Source organism: Carlito syrichta, unplaced genomic scaffold (genome assembly GCF_000164805.1).
Source record: "Carlito syrichta isolate Samal-C Ts95f unplaced genomic scaffold, Tarsius_syrichta-2.0.1 Scaffold308839, whole genome shotgun sequence".
Classification (NCBI taxonomy): Eukaryota; Metazoa; Chordata; class Mammalia; order Primates; family Tarsiidae; genus Carlito; species Carlito syrichta.
This window is the reverse complement of record NW_007252935.1, coordinates 648,797-675,226: the sequence shown is the minus strand read 5'-3', so window position 1 is coordinate 675,226 and position 26,430 is coordinate 648,797. Positions and strand designations below refer to the sequence as shown.

Sequence of the window (26,430 nt, the reverse complement as noted above, 5' to 3'; positions counted from 1 at the left end):
ATTATTAAAAATTTTACTGGTTATCCTTGAGGCATAAAAATTACAACCAACATTGCAGTGTTATAACCTTTCATTCTTTCCCCCATGAATTAAACATTTAGAAAAATGAGACTAAAAATGTCGAGCTGATAAGGCTACGCCACGTGGGAACTGGTTAGGTCAGGTTACCTACTCCAGATTCCAAGCAGCCAGGCCTCAACCAAACCAGCACTCAGTAGCTATTAAGGCAGCAGCCTCCAGGCAGTGACAGCCTCAGGGTGGGGCTGGTCAATACGCTCTAACAACTCCGCGCAGCCTAGCTCAGGTTCAGAAAGCACACCCCGGGGGCGTGCCCCAGATTCTGTAGGGGCGTGTCACCTCCCCTCGGGGCGTGGCTAAGGGCGAGGCGGTCCTCAGTCAGAGCCCAGGTATTCGGGGCAGGATCGGGCGGAGGTACGGTCGCGGTGTGATGACGTCAAGTCGTGGCGTGGCATGCTCGGCGTGCGCGGCTGAGGTTCGGCTCCTTAGTTCCGGCTCCTGAATTGGAGGGGATAACGTGCTGCAGGCCATGATGTTACAGGCTGTTGGAGCTGTGGATGAGGAAGAGGAGCCTGCAGAGGAGGATTGTCCCGAACTGGTTCCCATTGAGACGAAGCAAAGCGAGGAAGAGGAAGAGTCTGGGCTCGGCGCCAAGATCCCAGTCACAATTATCACCGGGTATTTAGGTAACTAACCATCCCGGTCAGAAAATGCCGTGAACTCTGGTGTCCTGGGATTTGGGGGGCTGCCGGTGCCTCTTCTGCTTAGGTATCGGGGCCTCCTGGCCGAGAGCAAGTGTCTTTGAGGTAGGGCTGGGCCATGCTTTTCGTACGGGTCGTCTGGATTTAATGACGCCCAGGCCCCTCTGCGTTAGATTCACATTTCTCAAGTGATTTTCAAAGTTAGCCTTTGAAACAAGGCTTTGGAACCCGGATTCGCCCCCTACTTATCCGTTTGTCCTCTGACAAGTTATCTTGCTTTTCTGAAGCTCATATGCCTCACCTGAAAATGGAATTAATACCTGTCACCTGTGTGAGCTTGTTTTCTCATCCGCGGGATGGGACAGGAAACACCTATTGCTATCAAAGGACGTTCTGTCACTATCATGCCCGACACATGTGAGGCATTCCTCAGTGGATTCCCTTTCTCCACGAGCTAGACTCTTCTAGCCATTTGTGGGAAGTATCCTATGTTAAACTTTTTTTTTTAAAAAGATCTATTTGCAAACCACTGTGGGAGAAAGTGAGAATAAAATCTCTGCCCTCCAAGATTATTCCTCAGACTAAGGATGTTTAGTAGTGTACAGGGATACTTGAAACCACCGGTTTGTGAACGTGGAATATTTTATGCGCTTACACTAGAGGTTTTCATCGGAAGAGTTTGGGAAATATTATTTTTAAAACTTACAGTCAAATAGAAGCGCTAGAACAAATATATGACTATATTAAAAGTGGGAAAAAGTTAAATGTAACTAAAGTGATTCTATTGGGAAATAATGTCATTCCTAGGTGCTGTTAGAGACAAATACAGACTTGCCATGCGTGTGAGCCTTTTATATAAAAATAAGAGTTAAGTGATTGGCATTTTCCTTTTTTTTTCTTTGTCATCTGTAAGTTTATCCCCATTTTTACTCAGGACTGATTTTATAAAGGAATTTAATTTTTGGCATTTCCCCACTGTTATTCAGAGGCTGCTCTCCTGAGAAGTTAAATTCCTTGCCCAAAACAGTATATTTCAAAACTTGCCCCTCTGGCCTTCTCCATTTTGCTCATTGGTGGTTAGAGCACTGGAGAGAATGTTCTGAAGCTCTGTAGTGAGGACTAATACCAGCAACTTTGTTGTTGCTGAATCTAGGGGATACTTTCACATTTTCTCTTTTCGAAACACTGTTCCATTGGCTTCTATTACATTTTTCTTCTGATTTTTGCACCTACTTCTCTGACTTTTTTGTATGACTTCCTGCTCCTGTCCCTTTTGTCCATCTTTAACTTCACATCTGTGTAGTTTCTATTTTGATGTCCTAAATAATGTCCCAAACTTAACATGTCCCATACTGCAGATATTACCATCCCCTCGAATCCTTCTGTTCTTATGATCTCACCCACTTGGGATACTCTAAAATCCTTCTGACTAATCTTGTCTTGTACCCCTTTAATTTATTATTTTCATGTTTGCCCTAATGTTCTGTATAAATGTTAGTCTGATTGTGTCACACTCTTCCGTGGCTTCCATTTGGATTAAAGTTCCAATTCTTGACATGAATTACCAGGACACAGAGGATTTGGAACGTGCCAACTTCTCCAGCCTGCCACACTGTGGCTCAGCACATTGAACTCATTTTACTTCAAAGGTGCCAAGTATTTTAGCCCCTCGGAATACATACATTTTATTGTTACTCCTCTCACTAGATGTCCTTTTAGGTTCTCCATAGCATTTTGTACATCTACTGAATATGTCGTCGTATGATGTAATTGCCTCCTTGTTCATCTGAATTCCCCTCCGTCTCCCCTTCCCTTAGTATTTCTAAGCTCCATGAAGACAGAGAGTATTTCTCTGTATTTCTCTGTGGCTTGTTCACTTTTCACCAAGGTCCAGCATAAATCTGGTCCATAGTAGATACCTCTGAATGAATGAACTATGTCTTAAAGACTTTTTCTTCATAATATGGAAGATTATGAATAATTATTAAGCTCAAATAAGTCTTCTATTAGAATGTTTCTTACATCTACTTCTTCTTTTCAGTTTTCACTGTCACTGCTCTGTGATACACTCAGGTTTAGGGCCTCTGTCTCATGCTTAGACTGGTTTTAAGAATTTCCTTATTCCCATATCTCCTTCAAGTCTCTCCCTTATATTTTGTACTTTCCGCTTTTGTGATAAGCCTCCTAAAGCACTCTAAACATAAGCCTTCATCTCTTAAAAAGCTTTTGAAGGAATATGACCTAAGAATGTTGAAGATAATGATACCCTAATACTCAGTAAATCCCTCCTAGTTATGCACTAGAAAGCTTAATGTATTTCAGAAGACGTGCACGTTATGTGTAAGACTTTTTAGCAGCACTGTTTATAATAGCAAAATGCTGGAAACAACCAGCAAAAAAATTTTAGATAAAGAATAAATTAGTGCTGTAGTCATACAATTGAACTACTCTGCGCTACTGTGCAGATAGGGTTTTCTTTTTTTCCCCTCCGTGAGCATTGGTGTATGTGGCTCAAGACAAATGTTTTTCTTCCACTCGAGAGGAACATAATAGGTTTCATATGCCACCTACTGGAGAAAGGTAGCTTTACAAATTCATCTTTACTGAACTTTCCATTGTTAACACTCCGTACCTCCATTCCCCATTTCATAAAAGCTTTTATAAATTGTTTTAAGCAAACTAAAAGTAGCCATATAGCCTGAATTTGTGTCTAGTTAATGTTGTATGTTAAAATAAAAGGACGTGTAAAATAGGTTGAAGAAAAACTGATTCAACTTGTAGGAGTATTTGTAAATAGTTATAAAATATTATGTCTACATAAAGCATTTTGTAATAGTTTTCAATGAGTAATCTTTTCCTCTGGGACCTTCTATACCGTATTTAAATAATGTATGAAATCATTAAAAACATTAGGACTCTATATCTTTTTTTCCTGTAAGTTACTCTTTGAATTTTATTATTTAAAACAAGTATATTTTATAGGTGCTGGGAAAACAACACTTCTGAACTATATTTTGACAGAGCAACATAGTAAAAGAGTAGCAGTCATTTTAAATGAGTTTGGGGAAGGTAAGTAAAACTCAGTAAATGTCATGCTGCAAGAATTTATAGGGAAATTTATTCCGTTGGTGAATTGATATTCCATATTTAAAAGTGAAAATGCGAGCTATTATAATGTGAACACATGGACGTGGATGGTTTTGGAAAAAATATATTAATTTCTATTGTGCCCTTTTTTTTTTTTTTTACTATGAATTGGAATACTGAAACCAGTTTGTATAAAAAATGTTTTTTATAACTTTAGAATTCACGTTAACAGAATTAAATTAGATTTTTACATGAAATAAATGTGGCCAGAAGTAAAAATCTAAACAATGAAGGTTTTTTCAGGAACTAGAAGTTTGCTTTTGTACTGACTATATTGTTTGTTGCAACTCAAGGAAAATGAAAATGCCTCAGTTATTTATCTTGTTCAATGTTTATTATCTTCGATGCAGTTAAAACTGAAAACTTAAAAAATAAGTTAAACATATGGTCTCCATCCTCAAGTACTTTAAATTATCTTGAAAATATGTGTGCTTAACTTCTCAGCTTTTTGTCTTTTTTTTTGAGTGGGAATCTCACTCTGTCATGCAGGCTGGAGTGCAGTGGCACGCTCACGCCCACGCCCACAGCAGCCTTGAGCTGCTAGATTCAGGCAATCCTTCCTCCTCAGTCCTCCAAGTAATTGGAACTACAGGCGTGTGGCACCATGCTGTGCTAATTTTTTGATTTACTGTAGTGACAAGTTCTTGCCAAGTTGTCCAGGCTGGTCTTTAACCAATTCTTTTACCTCCATCTCCCAAAGTGCTGGGATTACAGATGTGAGCCACTGCATCCTGCTAGCTTTTTGTCTTAAATATTAAACTGTGGTAAAAAGAAAATCTACTCAGCAGTGTTAGACACAACATTTTGATTACTTTTATAGTAGTTTTTCTTCAAAAGTATGAATTTTAATAAAAACTTACTTTTAACCCCAAAACATAATTTCTGTTGTTAGAATATTTCTTAAAATATACACTTTTTCAGTTGTAAACAAGCAGAAGAGCTAGATTTTATGAACAGGATGGAAAGCCTATTAACACTGGATTTCTGTTTTCAGTAAAGAGAAAAATGCTTTTAGGCAAAAAGCCTAATAACGGTCTTTTCTTCTAACTTCTTATTAATTAATCTAATTTATACTGATTTTATTTATTATTACTTACTTTTTTTTTCATTTTTTTGGATCATTTTCACAATTTTGTCCTTCACAGTGTTCTCATTACTTTCATGTTTCATTAATGTGCTACATAGTCTGAATTCTGTAGCAACTCCTTTAAAAGCTTTTTCATCACCTAGCTGAAATATAACCAAAAAAGGTATAAATGAAAAACGATTCAGTTTTTGGGGGATGGGGAGGCATTTGCTTTACTGTACATTTAGAACTCTTCCCTGGCTGCGGTATATTTCTTTACTGGAGAAAAAGCAAGAAATTTAAAATAATTCTTATATGATAACAAGCATCTCAAATATGCTTTATTTTTTAAGCATTTCTAGGAAACTGATGTATATTTGACTTGAAGTTAAATTTTTAAATGAGCACATGATACACTGGCCAGAAAACTTCTTCAAAATGAACTAGGGCTTTACTCATACTAGAAATACTGAGTGGTCTTTTTAAAAGAAACAAACAATTTGGATGAAACGAAAACAATAGATGAGGTACTTTCTTAAGACGTCAGAGGATATACAAAAACCGGTATACAGCCTAGCGTGGTGGCTCATGCCTGTAATCCAAGTACTTTGGAAGGCTGAGGCAAGAGAATTGCCTGAGCCCAAGGGTGAGACCAGCCTGGGCAACTTGGTGAGACCTTGTCTCTACAATAAATAAATAAATAAATAAAAATTAACTGAGCATGGTGGTGCATACTTGTAGTTCCAGTTTCTTGGAAGGCTGAGGTGGAGGGATTGCCTGAGCCCAGAAAATCAAGGCTGCTGTAGCTGTGAGCTACCACTGCACTACAACCTGGGCAACAAAATGAGACTCTGACTCAAATCAGTATATAAAACATACTAGTCTATCTAGAAAGTTTATCATGGACTAGAAAAAAATGCATTCAAGATGACTGCTTTACTAAAAATGGGAGTAGACAAGTAAGGGGCCTAAAGAAGAAGTAGATATGTTTATTTGTTTTGGATTTGCCTTTTTGGGGGCTTAAAGCCTCATAAAGATGGAAATAAAAACTAAAATAATCTATCATTCCTTAAATATTGAGGTTGCATGAATAAATGGAACAATAAAAGTTATAAAATGTAGTTTCTGCTTTGAGAACTCCATTTTCGTGTACTCCATTTTTGTTTCTGGTTGGCTAGTGAACATAATCTAAAGAGTGCTGCTTGTTAATTATTCTAGGAAGTGCTGTGGAGAAATCCTTAGCTGTCAGCCAAGGTGGAGAGCTCTATGAAGAATGGCTGGAACTTAGAAACGGTTGCCTCTGCTGTTCAGTGAAGTGAGGAATGTGTTTACTGTGTGCTTGTTGATTGACTAGAAGTGTTTATCGATTATATTTCCAGCTTTGATTTTCTTGTGTAACTTAACTGAATTTATATAGTTTGCGTCATTGTATTTTCAAATAGAAAATAAACTTACTAGGAAATATTATCTTAAAGTGTTTCTATCTCATTTTTTCTGTGTGCTCCAATGCTTTTTGGTCCTTTCATTGAATTTTTTATTTTTTGAGTTGGAGTCTCACTCTGTCGCCCAGGCTAGAATGCAGTGGCACACTCATGGCCATCCCAGTGTTGACCTGCTGGACTCCAGCAATCCTTCTGCCTCAGCCTTCCAAGTAGCCGAAACTACAGGTGTGCGCTACCACACCCAGCTAATTTTTGATTTATTGTAGAGACAAGATCTCACCAAGTTTGTGCGGGCTGGTCTCGAACCAACGGGCTCAGGTATTCTATTTGCCTCGTCCTCCCAAAGTGCTGGGATTACAGGCTGAGCCACCAAGCCCGGCTGAATTTTTTATTGTTGTTGATGTCAGGATTTACTTAATTGATAATCTCTGTGGTACATGAAAGTCTCACTCCATATATAAAAAAATGATTCTGAATTTAATGAACTTAATGTCATTACGTTTATTTCCAAATATTCCATTTTCTATAAACAAAAATAAATTACTATAAAGAGAAAAACCTTACATTATGTTCTATTGGTTATGGCTAAGTTTCCTAGGACAATGTCTGTTTTGTTTACTCACCTACTTAGGTCCTAGAATAATACCTGACACCTAGTATTGACTCATATTTATTAAATGAATTATGAAAATTAATGCTTGTTAATTTGGTGTATTCTAGTGAATTAAATTTCTTCTACATTATTTACTACCTTAAGTGTGTGACTTTGCATCAAATGTATTAAGAATAATCATAATAGACTTTCTTGAACAACCAAAATGTATTCTGTAAAATATTTTTGTTCACTTTTGATAAGAAAAAAAGACATTAAAATGAGTGTCCTTTTAGCTGTTATTCTAAACTATAGTTAGTAAGTTTCATCATTATTTTGGATGTTGATTTTTTTGCATAAAACTTTAAAATTAACATACTAACTTTAGTCAGATAAAGTTTCTTATGCTTTTAGTTTCAATAAAACTAAAATATTGACTTATATGTGTTGTTTCTTTTTTACTTATCAGGGCATATCTGTTGTTTTCTATTGGTAAATATATTGTTAAAAGCTTAGTATTTAGACATTTTTGTCTTGGAATGTCAAATATATTTAAAATGTTTCTAATGATCACTTAAACACATTCAGGTAATCAACTGTAAATTATGTTTTGGTATTCTCCAGGGACAATGGCCTTAGAGCTATTGAGAATTTGATGCAGAAGAAGGGGAAATTTGATTACATACTCTTAGAGACCACTGGGTTAGCAGATCCTGGTAAGAAATGACATTATTAATAACTAGAATATAGTTCTTTGATATATTAAATAGATGTATTAGAGAAATATCTAAAAGGATACTAACCCTTTGCACTCAGAGACATCTTGCAGATCACCTACTAGCAATTCAACTGTACTTTTTTACGAAATAGTGAAAAACAAATCATTTCATATTAAATAGTATAGCATTGGAAACAATTATTTTATTGTAATGATATTTGACTTATAATGGAATTTTGGACATTGAGGAATTTATGACAAAAAAAATCAAAACTTTATATCTTATATTTTTCTAATGTGTGATAATATGTGAAATAGTCACCGACATGCATTGCAGGTACATTGATACATGTTGTGCGGTAGTAACTTACTTGACGTCTTCTACCTAGTATTTGTTTATTCAAGCAAATAATGCAGTCTTGTTTTCGTCCTCCTACATTAATAAAATGTAGTTTATTGTTCAATTTGTGCACCACTGTGAGAGCACTTCAACATTCTCTTTCTACGTAATGCCAGCTGATTTTAAAAATGTATATCTCAGTAACTATTCCATCTCTTTGCTTTTTGTGCAATTTGAATGGAAACTTTAGGGAAACATACGTTTTAAAAAATTTATACTGGCATAAGTTTGTATGATCACCAGCAATCTCTCTTTGTCCCCTGAGAGGGGACATCTGAGTGGTTTGCTAGATTTATGATGGAGGGGACATCCAAGTACAAAGGGTTATAGCTTTCTTTAGAGTTAATTTTATTTATTTATTTTTTTGGTTAAAAAGAGGAAAAGTACTGGGTTGTCATTTTCTTTGGCAGATGAGTGATGATCAGAGTATCTGGCAGAGAATAAAGATTTTTAAGCTGTTAATAGAATTTGAAATTTTACTGGTTGACTTAGGGTTATTGGTAGGAGCAAAGTTGTTAAAAATATGGAAATGTAGGAAAAGCAAAGACATTCTACTTTTAGGTACAGTCGTTCCTCAGCTTCCTTGGGGAATTAGTTCCAGGCTCCCTGAGGATACCAAAATACATGGATGCTCAAGTTCCTTTTATAAAATGGTGTAGTATTTGCCTACAACCTATGTACATCCTCCTACATACTTTAAATCATTTCTAGATTACTTATAATATTTTATACAATGTAAGAGCTATTTAATACTTAATATCTTATACAATGTAAGAGCTATTTAAATAGTTGTTACACTGTATTGTTTAGGAAATCGTGACAAGAAAAAAGTCTGTTCAGTTTCAGTATGACACAGCTATCCATCTTTTTCCAGAATATTTTTGATCCACAGGAGGAAGTCTACAGATGCAAAACCCACGGATATGGAGGGCTGACTATATATTTAATTGGTTATACTCTGAAGAGATTTTATTTCTGCTTATTTTCTGTCTTTTTTTTTTTTTTTTTGAGTTGGAGTGTCACTCTGTCGCCCAGACTGGAGTAGCCGCTTCCGGCCACCACAGCCTCGACCTGCTGGGCTCCGGCGATCCTTCCGCCTCAGCCTTCCAAGTAGCCAGAGGCACGCGCTACCACACCCGGCTGATTTTTTGATTTATTGTAGAGATGAGGTCTCGCTGCTCAGGCGGATCTCGAACCCGTGGGCTCAGGCAATCCACTCACCTCAGCCTCCCAGAGGCACGGGATTACAGGCCGAGCCACCGAGCCTGGCTTTCTAACCCACATTTTGGAGCGGGTCATTAAGGAGTATAAAATGGCTTTGGACTTTAATCCTGGCAACACTTTTTCCCTTTAAATTAATTATTAGCATTTTTTAAATGACAATTGAAATAGTTTTTTTTTTTTCTGGTAAATGTTGTCATTGAGGTAACAGAGAATAGACAGTTAAATTAAGACTACTGGTCCTTTTTGCTTAGTGTGGAGATAATGATTATCACTAAAATTTTTGTCTCTGAATAGAATTACGTCTAAACTTCCTATAGAAAGCTACACAGAGCTGGCCTGTTTTTTAAAATGTTTTTATTTTTATTTTTATTTTGAATTGGAGTCTCACTCTGTTGCTTAGGCTAGAGTGCAGTGGCACACTCATGGCCACTGCAGCTTTGACCTGCTGGACTCAGGCAATTCTTCTACTTCAGCCCTCCAAGAAGTTGGAACTACAGGCATGCACCACCCTGCCAGCTAATTTTAATTTGTTTATTTATTATAGAGACAAGGTCTCGCCAAGTTGCCCAGGCTAGTCTCAAACCCCTGGGCTCAGGCAATCCTCTTGCCTTTGCCTCTCAAAGTGCTGGCATTACAGGCGTGAGCCATTGTGCCTGGTGACCTATTTCTAACAATGAATTTTTCTGTTACCTATTTACCAAACTCTAACTCTGATAATATCCACTTATTTTTACCCAAATACTTTTTAGGTAGAATCTTTATTCTCAGTTTGCACAACATCTAGTGCTTGTTCTGTGAGTCTGACTCGTACTGTTGTTTCATAGATCTGGGTTTGTGGCATTGGGCTGATTTGTAGAAATATATTAAAGTATTTGGGAGTAATTTACTAATGAAGTGATAGTAGTCCAAAATACATACTGAAGTATGCTGAGGTTTCAAATGTAATCAGTGGTTATTGCACTTAAAAGTATTACATAATAATATTGTCCTCATGTTTTTAAAGTGACATTGAATTAGGGCTATTTTGGTCCTTATAGTAGACATGGGTTTTTCTTGCATTTTCATACATTTCTGATAGACTGATAATAGGACTAATATGTTAGTGTTAAATATTAAACTATTTGAATCTGGTAAGAAAGAAAAGCATCCATAGCAAAATCAGTTTCTTTTGTCACAGCCGAATTTGCCAAAGAAAAACTTGTTACTCTTTTTGAGAGTATGAGTTTTATAAAACATAATTTGGCTTTTCAGAGGAAGAAAGAAAAAATTAAAGATCCCAGGGAAAACCTTTATACAAATTTTAGTTATAAAAATATTAATGTTTCTCTTAACTTTCTTTAGAATAATGATTTTATTGTTTGGGTAAAGATGGAAAACTCATTATTAAAACTTTTTAAGCAACGCCTAAAAAAAATAAAAAGAAGAAAGTTAAAAATAAACATCTCACTGCCATGAAATGCAAGTAGGTAAATTTTATTCCAGGGTACTCTATGCCAGTACTGCTTGGTGGTACATTGAATGACATCATCAGCCTCAGCTGTGAGCTTGTTATAATTGAAAATTCTTGAGCTCCAACCCAGATTTACTGAGTCAGAATCTTAAGGATGGGAGCCCAGCAAGCAGTTTTAATAAGTCTTCCAGGTGATTCTTACACAGCCTAACCCTACGTTGGTAATATTGTGGGTTCAGTTCCAAATCGCTGCAATAATGTGACTGTGAATGTCACAATAGGGCAAGTCATACACATTTTTTAGGTTCCCAGTACATGTAAAAGTTATGTTTATTAGCTTGGTGTGGTAACATGTGCTTGTAGTTCCAGCTACTTCTGAAGACTGAAGGCTGAGGTAGGAGAATCACTTGAGTCCAGGAGTTTGAGGCTGCAGTGGACTATGATCTCACCACTGCACTCCAGCCTGGGCAACAGAGCAAGACCCTGTTACCAAAAAAATGCCATGTTTATGCTATACTATACTCTACTAAGTGTGCAATAGTATTATGTCTAAATAGTACATACCTTAGTTAAAAATACTTCATTGCTAAATAATGCTAATGATCATCTGAGCTTTCAGCAAGTTGTAGTCTTTTTGCTGGTGGAGGGTCTTGCCACAGTGTTGATGGCTGCTGACTGATCAGGTGGTGGTTGCTGGATGTTGGGGTGACCATGGCAATTTCTTAAAATAAGACAGCATTGAAGTTTGCCACATCAATTGACTCTCCCTTTCATGAAATATTTCTGTAGCATGTGATGCTGTGTGATAGCATTTTACCTACAGTAGGCCTTCTTTCAAAACTGGAATCTATTCTCTCAAATCCTGCCACTGCTGTATTAAGTACGTTTATGTCATATTCTGCATCTTTTGTTGTCATTTCAACAATGTTCACAACATCTTCTGCAGGAGTAGTTTTCTTCTCAAGAAAGCACTTTCTTTGCCCATCCATAAAAGCAACTTCTCATTAGGTACATTTTTATCATGAGATTGTAGGAATGGAGTCACATCTTCAGGCTCCACTTCTGATTCTAAATCTCTTGCTGTTTTTTACCATATTATAGCATATATGTGTACAGTAACTTTCTTCATTGAAGTCTTGAATCCTTCCAGGTCATTCATAAGAGTTGGAATTAGCTTCTTCCAGACTCCTGTTCATGTTGATATTTTTACCTTCTCCCAGAACTATGATCTTGATGGCATCTAGAATGATGAATCCTTTCCAGAAGGTTTTGAGTTTTCTTTGCCCAGATCTGTCAGAGGAATCACTGTCTATGACAGCTATTCCTTATGAAATGTATATCTTAAATAAGACTTGAAAAAAGAAATGACTTCTTGACCCATGAACTGCAGAATGGGTTTTATTTTAGCAGGCATGAAAACAATCTTGTACATCTCTGTCAGAGCTGTTGAATGACCAGGTACATGTCAATGAGCAGTAATATTTTGAAAGGAGTCTTTTTTTTCCCGAGCAGTAGGTCTCAATAATGAACTTGAAATATTCAGTAGGCCATGCTATAAGTAGATGTACTATCATCCAAGCTTTGTTGTTCCATTATAGAGGACAGGCAGAGGAGATTTAGCATAATTCTTAAGCATAGAATTTTGGAATGATAAATGATCATTGGCGTCAACTTGAAGTCACCAGCTGTACTATCCCCTAATGAAAATTTCATCCTGTCCTTTGAAACCAGGAATTGACTTCATCTCTTAGCTGTGGAAGTCCTAGAGGGCATCCTCTTCCAAAAGAAGGCTGTTTTACTTTCACTGAAAATCTGTTGTTTAGTGTAGCCAGATCAATTATTTTAGCTAGATCTTCTAAGTAACTTGCTGCAGCTTCTACATTAGCACTTGCTTCACTGCATACTTTTATATTATGGATATAATTCTTCCCTTAAATATTGTGAACCAACCTCTGCTTTTCTTCTGCAGCTTCCTTCTGCCTTTCAGCCTTCATAGAATTGAAGAGAGTTAGGGCTTGCTCTGACTTAGGCTTTGGCTTAAGGGAATGTTGTGACTGGTTTGACCATCTATCCAGACCACTAAAATTTTCTTCATATCGGGTAAAAGGCTGACTGATCCTGGTTTTGCTTTCTTATCATTTGTGTTCACTAGAGTAAACTTTTAATTTCCTTCAAGAACTTTTCCTTTGAATTCATAACCTGACTGTTTGGTGCAAGTGGTCTAGCTTTTGGTCTCTCCTGGCTTTTGACATGCCTTCTTCATTAAACGTAGTCATTTCTAGCATTTGATTTAATGCGAATGACTGGTGACTCTTCCATATCTCCCTTTTACTTGAACACTTAGAAGCCATTGTAGGATTTTAACTGGCCTAGTTTCATACTGTTATATCTCAGGGAATATGGAGCCCTGAAGAGGGGGAAAGAGGGAGAGAGAAAGAAATGACTGGTTGGTGGAGCAATGAGAATACATACATTTATCGATTATGTTTGCCATCTTATTTCAGCATGGTTTGTGGCATTCCAAAACACTTATAGTAGTAACATCAAAGGTCACTTATCCCAGGTTACCATAACAGACATAATAGTGAAAAAGTTATAACTGTTGTGAAAATTACCAAGATATAACACAGAGACGTGAAGTAAGTACATGCTTTTGGAAAAATGGCTTCAGTAGACTTGCTCAACTCAGGATTACCACAAATCTTCAATTTATAAAAACAGTATCTGCAAAGTGCAATAAGGTAAAACACAATAAAGCGAAGTATGCCTGTACTTGTATAAGTTTGGGAAACCCTTCTGTATGCACTTCTGAAAGCTGTCTACATATTCAGAAATAATTTTTTAATGGGATTATTTTTTTTGTCCTATTTTAAATAATTAGTTTTACTTGAATCTAAAAGAAAGATAAACTGAAAGGTAAGTGAAGAAATTCTGCATATCAGATCTTTGCTTCTACATTGCAAGAGATAGGAATTAAGAAAAATAGATCCCAAAGAACATAAACAAAGTGGGCATGTTGTAAACTACATGTTTCGATTTTTTATAGGATTATCTACGGACTCCCTGGCATAAAAGATGAGAGAATTAGTACTACTACACTTTCTCCCCTCTCCTGGTCTTGGTTGATTGTGTTCTTTGTTATGCGGTCAAGGTTTCTAACATTTACATTTTGTTATAATTCCTTTCGTTCTATATTTTTGTGGTTTTAGATCACTTTACCAGTACTGTGGCTTCTTCATTCCTGAGTTAATTTGTCTCCTGATTGGCTGAATCAGGAGATAGATCTGAATCATGATCAGGCAAACTTTTCAAGTTATAGGTGCTACATTCTCTGAGTTCTTGCATACTTCATTGCTTGAGAATATTTGTGTTTTGTTTTATACTTGAGGGATTACATGGCTAAGTATAAAATTTCTCAGTAACACTTTTTTCCCCTTAGAACTTTGCAAATGGTGCTCCATAATCTTCTAGTATGTTTTGATTGGCAAGATTTCCTTGTCCAGTGTTTTCTCTTATCAGAAAGAATTTGTGAGTACTATAGTCTCTGAGTTTCCATGCTTGTTGTTTCCTTTAATGTTTGAAAATGTCTGCCTATTGCTTTTATTTCTGAACAATAACCTGGCAGGGGTAATATTCTTTGGGAACACTTTCATTAGCACTTTGTGATCACTGTTTTATTATATTGGGACATCCAGTGTTACTGTAGAAAAGTGTGATTTTCCTCCTCCCCTTGAAGGTGACTTGCATTTTCGTCCAAAATTCCTGAAACATTTTTTCTTTTTTTTTTGAAATTCAGTAATATAAACAAGATATATCTAAGTGCCATTCATAATCATTTTTTCCTGAATTACAATATACCCTTAGTTCTTCACTTAGGGACATTTTGCTTGTTTATGACCATGAACAGTTTTTCTGTCAAGTTACTGAGTCTTCTACTTCATGACATCAGTTTTCCTTAGATTGACTTTTTGTCTGTTCTGCATATCTATTCTAGTTGTTTTGATTTGTCTTTGACCTCTATATTTACTGTGGTCATCTAGTCTTCCTTTTTGTCAATAATTCTGTTTTCACCAATGTTTGTTCTGTTTTTGATATTTTATTTTGTTTATTTATTTATTTTTGAGTGGGAGTCTCACTCTGTCGTCCAGGCTAGAGTGCAGTGGCACGTTCATGACCACCGCAGCTTCAACCTGCTGGGCTCAGGTGATCCCTCCACCTTCCAAGTAGCTGGGACTACAGGCGTGTGCCACCACACCCAGCCATTTTTTTTTTAATTGTAGAGATGCGGTCTCGCCAAATTGCCCAGGCTGATCTCGAACCTGTGGACTCAAGCAGTCCTCTCACTTTGGCCTCCCAGAGTGCTGGGATGTTTTTGATGTTTTAAATAAATTAGTGTGTTATGTAATGATGTTATGTAGGGCCTAAGTGTATTTCTTTAGCACTACAAACTGCTGTTTCATCTGCTGCTGCTTCTTGCTTTTGATCTTGTTTTTATTATGGTTGTATTCTTCAATTTCCTGGAGTATGTTTCCTTTCAGAATGGATTATTTGCCATTTGTATGTCCTAGTCACCTCTTTGATTTTTTTCCTTCCTGCCTTTTATTCTTGTTTGTTTTTCTGCTGTGACACATATATGCACATGCTTGTTCTTGATGTGGGCGGCTCAGAGAACTATTTGCTTGTATGTTGTGTTGATGAAGAATTATTTATCCTACTCATCTTACCCAAACTTGTTTTTCTCTTGAGCCCCAGTTTGAAAGCTAGGTATTTTGGGGTATTTGGGAGTGAGAAGGAAAAAGCGGTGATTGAGAGAGCTAGGTGGAGCTATGAGACTTTTAGGCACTGCTCTCTTGAAATACCAAGTATTCTCCTCTTGGGTGTGCTCCCACTACTTATGAATATGCATCCTATCCCTCATGTGGGGACATCATTGGGCCTTAGACCTCTCATTTCACTTTGCTCTGAATCCTAGATAATGACCTGACCATCTCCCTTCAAACATGGACATGGATGAAACTTTTAAAGTTTTTTGTTGACCTTTCTCTGTATTGCTTATTCCACCCTCAGTTCTGCTTGCCATTTTGGGAGGTATTTCTGATAATTATTAGGATTTTGTAAGTTTTCCTTACAATCTCTTACTGAGAGTAAGGGTAGAGTTAGGAGGAACCATAAGTCACATAGAATTTTGTTTCTTATTTTGACTTACTCTTCAGAATTTGTGGTAGGAGGTTGTGTACCCTTTTATATTTGGTTGCTGCTAATAAGATTTTGGCTTTTGTTTTAATTTTAATTATTTTTTACTTTCATTTTTTGTTTTGTTAGGTTTTGAAGAAGGGATATTCTATCAAGTTTCCTCAACCTTAGCACAAATGGTATTTTGGAGTAGATAATTATTTGTTGTGAGAGAGTTGTCCCGTGCATTGTAGAATGTTTAACAGCATCCCTGGCTTCAATCCACTAGATGCCAATAGCATTTCCCTCATTGAGACAACCAAAAATATCTTTGGACATTGCCTAATATTTGCTGGGAAGAAAAAGAACTCTGGCTTGAAAGCCACTGAATAAACTTCATTCACTCATCTTTACTCCTCCTACTAAACACTTACATTCAGATTTTAAATAGTTCTTTCTTGTGTAGTCTGACGAGTATTAAAGTATCAAAGATACTGATTTAGAATAAAAGCTTTAGTGCACTCTTACAGTTCAATTTAAGAGGCAAATATTAACAGCAGGTCTTACAAGTTATTTGAATAGAAATCAAATTTTGAAAAGCATTAAATTATTTAGATAGGATTCTTAAGTATTTTACAGAGTGAAAAAATTAATGCTTTTAAAAATGACTTATTGTTTGGAGTAATTATAATCACAGTAGACTAATTTTTTTCCCCTCATTAATTAAAATTATGTTTTTAGCCAACAAAGTGAACAAAATTCTTATTGACAATTCAGTTGTTTCCCGCTTTGGAGACTGACACTCTCCACTCTCTAGTTCTAAGCTAAATAATTGTCATGGTAAGGTAATTTCCTTGAAAAGGATGGACATTGATTCAGCCCCTGTTACTCACAAATCCTATTTCAGTCAAATTGGAAAACTATTAAGTTTTTGGGAAAAAAATCAATAGATATCAGGAAACCATTAGATCTTGTGGCCCTTGCTATATCTTGCATGAGTAATCATTGTAAACAGCTGACAGGTATTTCACTGTTGACACAGAGTGATGCTTGGGGGCCCACATCTCATCAGAGAGGTGGACAGCTTTGGACATTGGGATGAGTTCAGTTATCCTTGTTTCTTCCCTACGCTCATTCTTTTAGACAGCCCTGTCACTAACTGGGCCTGTGATGTTTTGAAAAATCAAATACCTTGCTGTCAGTTTTCTTTTTCTTGCATTGTGGCATAATAATCAGGGTATGTGGTTTGGTACTGAACCGGTTTCTGTCAAAAACAAGTTTTAATTTCTTATTTAGAAATAATTTTTCTGCAGACCCAGGTTTTGTACCAGTACTAAATAAACAGTGTGAAGATTAATAGTAACGTTATAGAGTGTAGAATTTTACTTTCTATTCCTTCTATACAATTTACAAGCAGATTTTTATTTTGGACAAGTGATTTTGGAATTATCTGTTTTGCTTTTCTTTTCCTCTAGAGGAATAATTCATTCTTTGTGTCTTGAATGATTTTTATATTCAGGAGATTAGAAAAGAAAAATAAGTTTGTGCACACAGCCATGCTTGCTCAAATTGTTTGATAATATCTTTTGGTAAATTATTATGGCATCAGTAGAAGAATAGCATTTTGTTTGTATGGGTTAAGAGTTAGTTTTTTTGGGGGGGAGTAATGAAAGGGATAGAAATGGGTGTAATAGTGAAAAATTCTAGCACTATAATTCCCGTAAGAAGATTGGAAGCCAGATTTGATTTGTTTATGTGTCTGCCTGCTAATTTCATTGAGGCAAATTAAACATGGATAGAATTTTGCTTCTCATTTTGAATATATAGTTTTATTTGATGAACATTATATATTTTCAGGTGCTGTGGCTTCCATGTTTTGGGTTGATGCTGAATTAGGCAGTGATATTTATCTTGATGGTAAGTTAAACAACTTTCTTGTGTTTTTAAGAAAAAATTGTATTTTTATGGTTAAGCTCATTTTTGCTCATTCATATTATAACTTTAATTCCTTGCATTGTTCTTTTCAAACTTGTTTAGATTAGTGATGATATAAGTCTTTGTTCATATAGATTCAAAAGCCATAGGCAGTAGTAGAACGGGATATCTCTCACCTCCCAATTTAGTGCTTCCACTAAACTTTTCATTTAAAAATTTTATGTAGATTTCCTATATCCTCTTGTGTTTGAATTAGGCACTTAGTATAATGTTAGAGCCTTTTATTTTAATCTGTCTGGCATTGTGAAGATCGCATTTCCGTTTTCATTTTCCTGTGAAAGCACCCTTCGCTGATTTTATTTATCTTAAGGGCAGTCTTACTTATAAACTTATATATAAAATGTATGTCTTCATTTAAGACATATTAGAAACTTTCTTAGTTAAGCAGTTATGTTTCCTCCCTCCCTCTTTCCCTCTTGCACCTTTTTTTAAAAACCAGTCTTTCATAGATAGGCCAATCCGTAAAATGTAAGAATTTTGAAAACCATTAAGAAATTTAAGAATTATTAATCTGGGCCCCATCATTGGGCTCTAATACACTATATGTGGCATGTAGCTGGTTGAATTCCATAGGCATCATTAAACTCATTCTGCTCTATCCTTTGAAAAAATTATTTAACATATAATTGGAGATTGTTAAACGGATTGATTAGAATCTTCAGTATATGTTATGTAAAGCATTTTTGTGAGTTAGGTTTTGTGAGCGTTGTTAGGAATAAGATATCCTAAGTCATTAAGCAGTAATTTAAATATTAAGAAAAGTCTTAATTTGATTATGTGATCATAAAATAGAAATCACCTATGTTGTGTACTTTATCACATTTGTCTTTATTATGAAATTTGTCTTATATTTTGGCTTGTAAACTTTTTAAGTGCCAGAGAAATCTTATTTTTTATTTGTTTAATTTTTAAAATTTATTTATTTTGTATCTTCTCTAATGCCTTAAGACAGTACTAAGTATTCAGTACATGCTTGAAATGCAGTGACTTATTACTATAATTGAATTTGATTGCAGTAAGAGGAAAAAACAGTACTTTGTTTTATCGAGTAGCATTTGTGAACTGAAATAGTAGATTAGTTTTCATTTTCATTCTCACATATGGTTGCACAATATTAATGAATATCCTTTTAAAAAAGTGATTAAAATGTTTATTTCTTTGTAGGTATAATAACTGTTGTGGATTCAAAATATGGATTAAAAGTAAGTTGAAAAATTGCTTTGAGTGGTTAATTGCTGAGAGCCAAGTATATAGGGGTTGATTGTGTTATCTATGTTTGTTTCTGTTTAAAATTTTCCTTAACAGAAACTTTTTTCAAATAAGTATCCTTAACAATAGATGGAATTTTTATGTTTTGATTATTATGTTAAATTAAATATTTCTTTTTGGTTACTCTGATCTGATGTGGTAAAATTTGGGATTATAATTTTTTTACTAAGTATATGGGTTCAGGATAATGGTGGCTATGTATAAGTCCTTACTGGGATTCAACCCCAGTATTGATAACTTTTTTTGGAAATTGAGCTTGAAAAAGCATATGAGATCTTATTTCTATTGTTAAACACACACCGGACATAAATTTTTAAGAAATATTGTCTTATTTTGAAGAAATCAGGATTTATTTAAGGATTAGTGAGAAGATACTTTACATTAAAAGGCATCCTGCTGTGAGTGTTTTTGTTAATGACTGAGGTCCTTAAATACATTTAAGTGGAACTCAGTTTACAAAATGCATTTAGTAAGATCTTTAAAAGCATGTTGCATAAAGAAAAATAGTGTTTCTTGACTTCACAGGTGAAATATCACTAAAGGCAGCAGAGAATGAAGTTATCCCCACCCTCCCACACTGTCCAAATCTGGAGATGTGGATAGGGCCCAAAGTAATAATTTCTTAGAGGTTTAAATTCAGTGTTTTAAAAAAATTGTGTCAGTTTTGTGTCCTCTCCCATAATATATCTGAACTTGTTAATTTTTAAAGTTTGTTTTACTTATAAATCTTCAATGAAGTTGTGTTCTAGGGAAATATGCCAGGCTTGTCAAATATTTGCCAATACCCCTTCACTGAACATTCACTTCTCTTGGGAATAGAGTGCCCTAATTTGAAAAGTTTGGAAATTAGTTACATTAAGAGTTTAAGATCTAAATTTATGAACAGTCTTAAAAATCAAAGATCTCATACAGTATTATACTTTTACTCAGAAAAATACCAGCAACAGTTGGAAATCGTCATATTTCTAGCAAGATATTTATGGAAGTAGGAGAAAAAACACCCAAAATATTAATTTTAAATGTTTATTATAGGCATTTTTGAATCCGTGTCCTCTATGAATTTATTACCAAATTTTAGATACCTATGGGATAGATAACTGTTAAGACATTTTGTTTTTGTTGATAGACTTAAAGTACCATTTTCAAAGTCAAACTCTTTATGTATTTTATGATTATAGGAATAATTTAATATGTATAGTTGAGTATGGAGAAGAGTTAAAAAGAATCTATTATCAGCATGATAGAGGCCATAAAAACAAAGCAACATTCTGAATAATGCAAACACAGTAAACGTTTAACCTCCTGCCACCTTGATAAAACCTCTTAAATTATTAAATCAATATACCTACACAAAACTGACATACTGTCAGGATAATGGAAACTTTAGATTTTCTAAGTCGGATGCCAGATAAATAACTTTGCTTTGATATAAAGAATTTGCTAACTTGTCCAATTCCTCTGGTTGCAAAGCTTGACCTCAGTAGCTGCTTGTGATTCAGAGAATTCTGAGGCAGTACAAGTAATGACACTTGGATAATGGGCAGCAATTTAAGGGTGTCATGCTTCACAGAGCCAGCCCATCACAAGTAAAGCTGAGAAATGGGACCCTGTGGCCAGCCAGCCAAATTGAAACTGAAGTGGTAATTGATATCATGGGCTATCACTCTAATGGGATTGTCACCCATTGATCTGAAATATTCATTTTTTAATCATGGGCAAAGAATTGGACAACTTAAAATGACAGCTCTCTATTCTCAGGACTTGACACCCAGGCTACTGACATTGTTCTTTTCAGTTCTACAAATGTGACAGCATTTAATGCAATAGAATCAATGAATGAAGTTACCCAGAAAAGGTCAAGTAGGAGGTTTCTTTTTGATTCTTCTTTTATATTGCACAAGCTGCTGAAACAATTCAGTCAGAATATAGTTTGGCTTGGAAAAGGCATGAAAAATAAACAGATTGACATTATGGAATTATTTCTTTAAGAAAACTAAAATAATGTTATATCTCTATAACCAATCCATTTGAAAGAAATAGTTGCTGCTGCTGCTTTTTTAAAATGACACCAGACATTTTTGACACTAGATTTATTTCCACTTTGGTCAACAAAAGTGTTCTTTCTTAGCCAGTGAGTTTTAAGATAGTTTTTTTCTTTTCTTTCTTGCTTTCTTTTTTTTGTGTCCAGCTTGTTTCTTTATTTCTGTAGAAAGATCATCCTATAGCCCTTCATGGAGTTGAGTTTACAGTGGTGTTATTTCAAATGGTTCCTTTGTTGCCCTTTCTTACCATGATCTAGCTTCATTGATATATAACGAACAAATACCAATTGTATATATTTAAGGTATACAATGTGTTTAGATATATGTATACATTGTCTAGTATGATATAAAATAAGCTAATTAACATATCCATCACCTCACGTAATTATCCTTTTTTGGGAGGTGTAGTGAGAACATTTAAAATACATGCTCTTAGCATATTTCAGGTATATAATACAGTTGTGTTTACTGTAGTTAGCTCCCATAACTTATTCATTGCATATAACTGAAATTTTGTACCTTTGACCAGCATCTCACACTCCCCTCCTTTTTTTTTTTTTCTTTGTTTCTTGTGGTAAATTAAGTTGGAGGTTTGAACCGTAGCCTTTTGAACAATTAGTACCAAAATTATTTTTGTCTTTTTTGATATGTAAGTGGAAGCCACAGTTCTAAGCAGAGATGAGGAATTCTTTGGAGATATATGTAATATAAAATATTTTAAAAAAATGTTTTGCAAAAAATTTTTTTTATTTGCCTATACAGGTGGAATAGAATGCCAAAATTTCCATTTTGTTTTGTTTTATAAGTAAAAGTACCTGCTTGATGACTAAGTAGTATTATTGGAGAATGTTCTTTAAGAGACATTGGTTTTAAACTTAATGACTAAATGGTGTTATTGGAGAATGTTCATAGCAGACATTGGTTTTAAACTTTGTGCAAAATTTGACTTGGGGAAGAAGGAAGACACATAAGGGAAATGTTGGGCTGATATCTAGAGAAAATGGATGTTATCATACATTTATTATTTTTAATGTTTATATAGTTTTCATATGTGCGTAGAACAGGACATTTATCTCTTGTGCTATAATTATATATTATCTTTACATATCATATGCTTAATAGAGTTGTAAATATTGATAGGGTTTTATTTGGATAAATTCACTTATTTTTATATTTGATACATTCTGACTGCCTGGAGGTAATAACATGTTAGCACCCTAGTTACCGTTGAGTGAAGATTTCTAATTTCCTGGAGAAGTAAATGAATTCAAAACTTTGTGTGTTACTTTGTGAAACTCCCTTTTATTAGTTTCTTTCAATTATGGAAATTCAAAACCAGATCTCTAATTCTTGTGTCATGTCATTTTTTTATGCCTCACCAACTCACAACCAACTTAGCCCCAAATTCATATGTAAATAAACCTTCCAGAAAATGAACAATACAATGCCTTGAAAAATGTTTCTGGGTTTTAAAATAATTTTCAATATTGTGGGATCATTGAGAGGCAGATGCCTTGCCAAAAATGTATCATTGTTAAGTAGATTTACTGCTTAGTGGGAAGGAATGTGTTGCTGCATGTTATAAAGCATTTTTAATGTAACAACATTTTTATAACTTAGGTCAACAAATAGTAGGTGTTAACTACAGCTCATTCAATGAATACTTGTCGAGGTCAGGCACCATTCCAGGGACTGGTAACAGTTTTATTCTCAGAGGCAGAGTAATTGTAGAGTGGGTCTACAGTTGAATTTTTAAGGTTGTGCCCAAAGTAGAAGTGAGTATATCATTGCCATTACTTTAGTTTTGGTTTTTTCCCAAAATAGAATTCGGTAAACTTTTAGAAGAAAAAAAAGTTTCCTCTGTAGATGTAACCAGGTGTATTAATAAATAATTTAATTAAATTATAACCAACTTGCTCTTAGATTCCAAACCGTCCAAATACCTTTAATGATTATCTCCTCATGAATTGTGAAAATGGATTGGTAAAAATAATCTTGAATGCAATTTTTTAGGTAATCTTTATATAAATGCCTGGATATGCAATTATTAACATTGTGTAGCACTGTACACAAGACTGATCTTATATAACATAAAGGGCTTTCACAAATACTTTAAAATTATGTTCATTTTACTTCTATGAGTATGTTTTCAATTTAAAAAATAGCCCTGTGATGGTATATAAAAATATGATACCAGTGATGGTGAATGTGTTAGATTTAGTTTCTTCCTTTATAAAATTAAAATAGCCACATTCCATAATTGTTAAGGAGGTCTCATGAGATAATGTATGTAAAAGGATTTAATAATTTGTGAAGTTCAATTCAAATATAGAGAGTATTATACTCTAGTTGCCTCTAAACCTCAGTAGCCAGCAATTTATTTTTGAGTCGGAGTCTCACTATGTCCCCAGACTGGAGTGCAGTGGTGCACTCATGGCCATTGCAACCTCGACCTGCTGGGCTCAGGTGATACTTCCACCTCAGCCTTCCAGATAGCTGGAACTATAGGCATATACTATCATGCCTGGATAATTTTTGTTGATTTATTATCGAGATGATGTCTTGCTAAGTTGCCCAGGCAGGTTTCAAACCCGTGGACTCAGGCAATCCTCTCACCTCGGCCAGTAGCCAGCTTTTTATTTTGACAGGGACCCTCTAATGAGAGTTGAGATAATGAGGGTGAAAATGTGATTTTCTGTAGAAGAACTTTGTGGCATTGATTATCTTGGGAATATAAATAGGATTATGGAAGAAAAGATCTCCACAAAAACTCAGCAATCAGAGAGATTAAAACTACTTCATGAACCTTTAAGTCAATGTCAAGATTTTTTTTGGAGCTAGCTTTACTCTGAAGGGGTTCGCAAAATAAACAGTTGTACTGAGAGCCCACTTCACTGGGTATGAGTTTTTAAATTATAAATCGCTTTTAGGCTAGAATTAGGGCTGCATCCATCCCACTGTTTATTTGTTTCTAGGGGATTTGAAGGGCCTAGTATTGAGTTCATATTGTGTATGATTTTGGGCTGGGGAGTTAGGGTATGGGGGTGGGAATGGAGGGAAGTGTATTAGATTTTTAAAAAGCACAATTTCAATGATTATCCCTTTTAAAAAATAATAAATAATGAAAATTTAGGATAGCAGTTTTGTAAAAAGGAAAGTGCCTAAAGTATGAATTGTAGTTTTCTATGTTTTTATGACATTATTGAAATCTAAGGAATTTTCCTTTTAAAAAAAAAAAGGAAAGAGTATAAAATTCTAAGTCCTCTCCTCCCCCTACCCCACCCTCAGGAGAAAACCCCACAGGCTCACTGTAGGAAAAAATTACAAATGGGGAAGAAAAATGTTTTCAGATAGAAAAGTTTGTTCAGAATTTGTATATTCAATAATGGAACTTGTTGAAGTCTTTATTAAAGGCAGTAAAGATGACCTAAAGTAAGATTCTTGTGTTGGCATTAGATCTTCTAATATACCACAGTAACTTTTTCAAACTTGTTTTTGTTTAGCATTTAACAGAAGAAAAACCTGATGGCCTTATCAATGAAGCTACTAGGTATTCATATTTAAAGTATATGTTATTGTTGGCTACCGGAAAGAGAAAATCACTGACATGAAAACAGAAACAAACTAAGAAATCTAGAGTCAAGGAAAATTTTTATTTTTCCCATAGTTGAATTATTACTATCTATTCATAATGGTCTGACAACTGAAATTTTATTTAAATCATTTTTATTGTAGCTTAAAGTGAGTGCTGAACACGAGTTCTGTGATTGTGAGGAACTCAGGAAATACTAGCATTTTAAAATTTCTTCTTGTTCTGATATGATTTCTTTGAGATTGAAGTGTTATAAAAATAGTTGCTCACTGCCTCCTTTGACAGCAGTTCATTAAGTTGCAGTGTTTCATTCAAGTCCTGTTATTCAGAAAAATAGAGGAACAAATAGAAAAATACGTTTAATTTGGCATTTAAACACTTTTTATTTAAATACCTTTATGTTCCTAATTAATTTGTCTGTAGACTTAGAAATGTTTAAATTAGTTTGCCTACCCTAAGCATATTCTTGCTAATGGAATAAAGGTTTTGGGATAGATGACGGTCACTAAATATGCTGTTGAGTTTAAGAGTGAAGCCCCCCTGGGATTTACTTGATATCATTCAGACATAAATAATAAGGACTACAAGTAAGCAGTTGATTCCCAGTCATTTTGGAGCATGGTATACTGCTTGATCACTGCATTTGGTATAGAATTATGATACGAAATAGAATGAACTTAAATATTTTTATAACTTTTTTCCTTATGACAATATGGTTATTATAGAAAATATAAAAAAGCCAAATAGCAAAATGTTATAAAAACCAAAAGAAAATTAGACACAAGAGTCCTTCAATTTAAAAATTGCAGCTGTTTATATTTTGAGATATATGCATTGTCTTTATTCACATAAAATTTACTAAAAATTGAACTGTAATGCATGTATTGTTGAAACCTGCTTTTTTCAGTGAATTAAAGTTAGTTTTGAGAATTTGGTTGTGTTCTTTGAGACACAACATCAGACTATTCTATGAAAAAATAGTTCCTGAAGAATTGAGGAAAATTGAAAGAATCCTGAGTTTTGCTATTCTGTTAATAGAAAATAGAACTTCTAATTATAGTAATCTATTTTGTTATCTAGCCTTCTGTCAACTGAATTATTTAACTTGAATTTCTGTATATCTATTTTATGGAAATAATATACTGTATATACATAGTGATGAAGAAGATATTTTCGTGCAAGTTCATAATATATCTTCTGAAGTGTAGTTTTTTTTTGTTTTTGGTTTTGTTTTAGAGATGGGGTCTTGCTATGTTGCCCAGGCTGTACACGAACTCCTGGGCTTAAGTGATCCTCCCTCCTCAGCCTCCTGAGTAACTGGGACACAAAGTCTGCCCTACCATGCCCAGCTCTGAATTGTAGGGTTTTTTTTAACTGTTTAATGTAGTATTTAATATTAAATGATCTTGTTTTCTTTCTTTGAAACTTATGGTAAAAATTATAAGAAATTGTGGCTCAGCCTGTAATCCCGTGCCTTTGGGAGGCTGAGGAAAGTGGATTGCCTGAGCCCGTGGGTTTGAGACCCGCCTGGGCAGGCGAGACCTCATCTCTACAATAAATCAAAAAATTAGCAGGCATGGTAGCGTGCACCTGTAATTCTGG

General features: G+C 34.9%; 1 protein-coding gene across 6 annotated transcripts in view; it reads left to right on the top strand.

Moving 5' to 3' along the window:
- Nucleotides 1-376: 376 nt before the first annotated feature.
- Nucleotides 377-26,430, top strand: part of LOC103268483 (COBW domain-containing protein 3) — a 50,732-nt gene continuing 24,678 nt past the window's right edge. For 5 of the 6 annotated variants that reach the window (XR_504821.1, XM_021716560.1, XM_021716559.1 and 2 more), the window contains exons 1-7: nucleotides 377-704; nucleotides 3,702-3,788; nucleotides 6,151-6,247; nucleotides 7,591-7,682; nucleotides 17,788-17,847; nucleotides 19,090-19,127; nucleotides 24,740-24,786. Coding sequence is in view for 5 of the 6 variants with exons in the window: in XM_021716560.1 (XP_021572235.1) it covers nucleotides 548-704; nucleotides 3,702-3,788; nucleotides 6,151-6,247; nucleotides 7,591-7,682; nucleotides 17,788-17,847; nucleotides 19,090-19,127; nucleotides 24,740-24,786 (578 nt within the window). In the remaining variant the exon portion in view is untranslated. The remainder of the gene's footprint in view (nucleotides 705-3,701; nucleotides 3,789-6,150; nucleotides 6,248-7,590; nucleotides 7,683-17,787; nucleotides 17,848-19,089; nucleotides 19,128-24,739; nucleotides 24,787-26,430) is intronic. The other variant, XM_021716558.1, reaches the window with a different exon arrangement.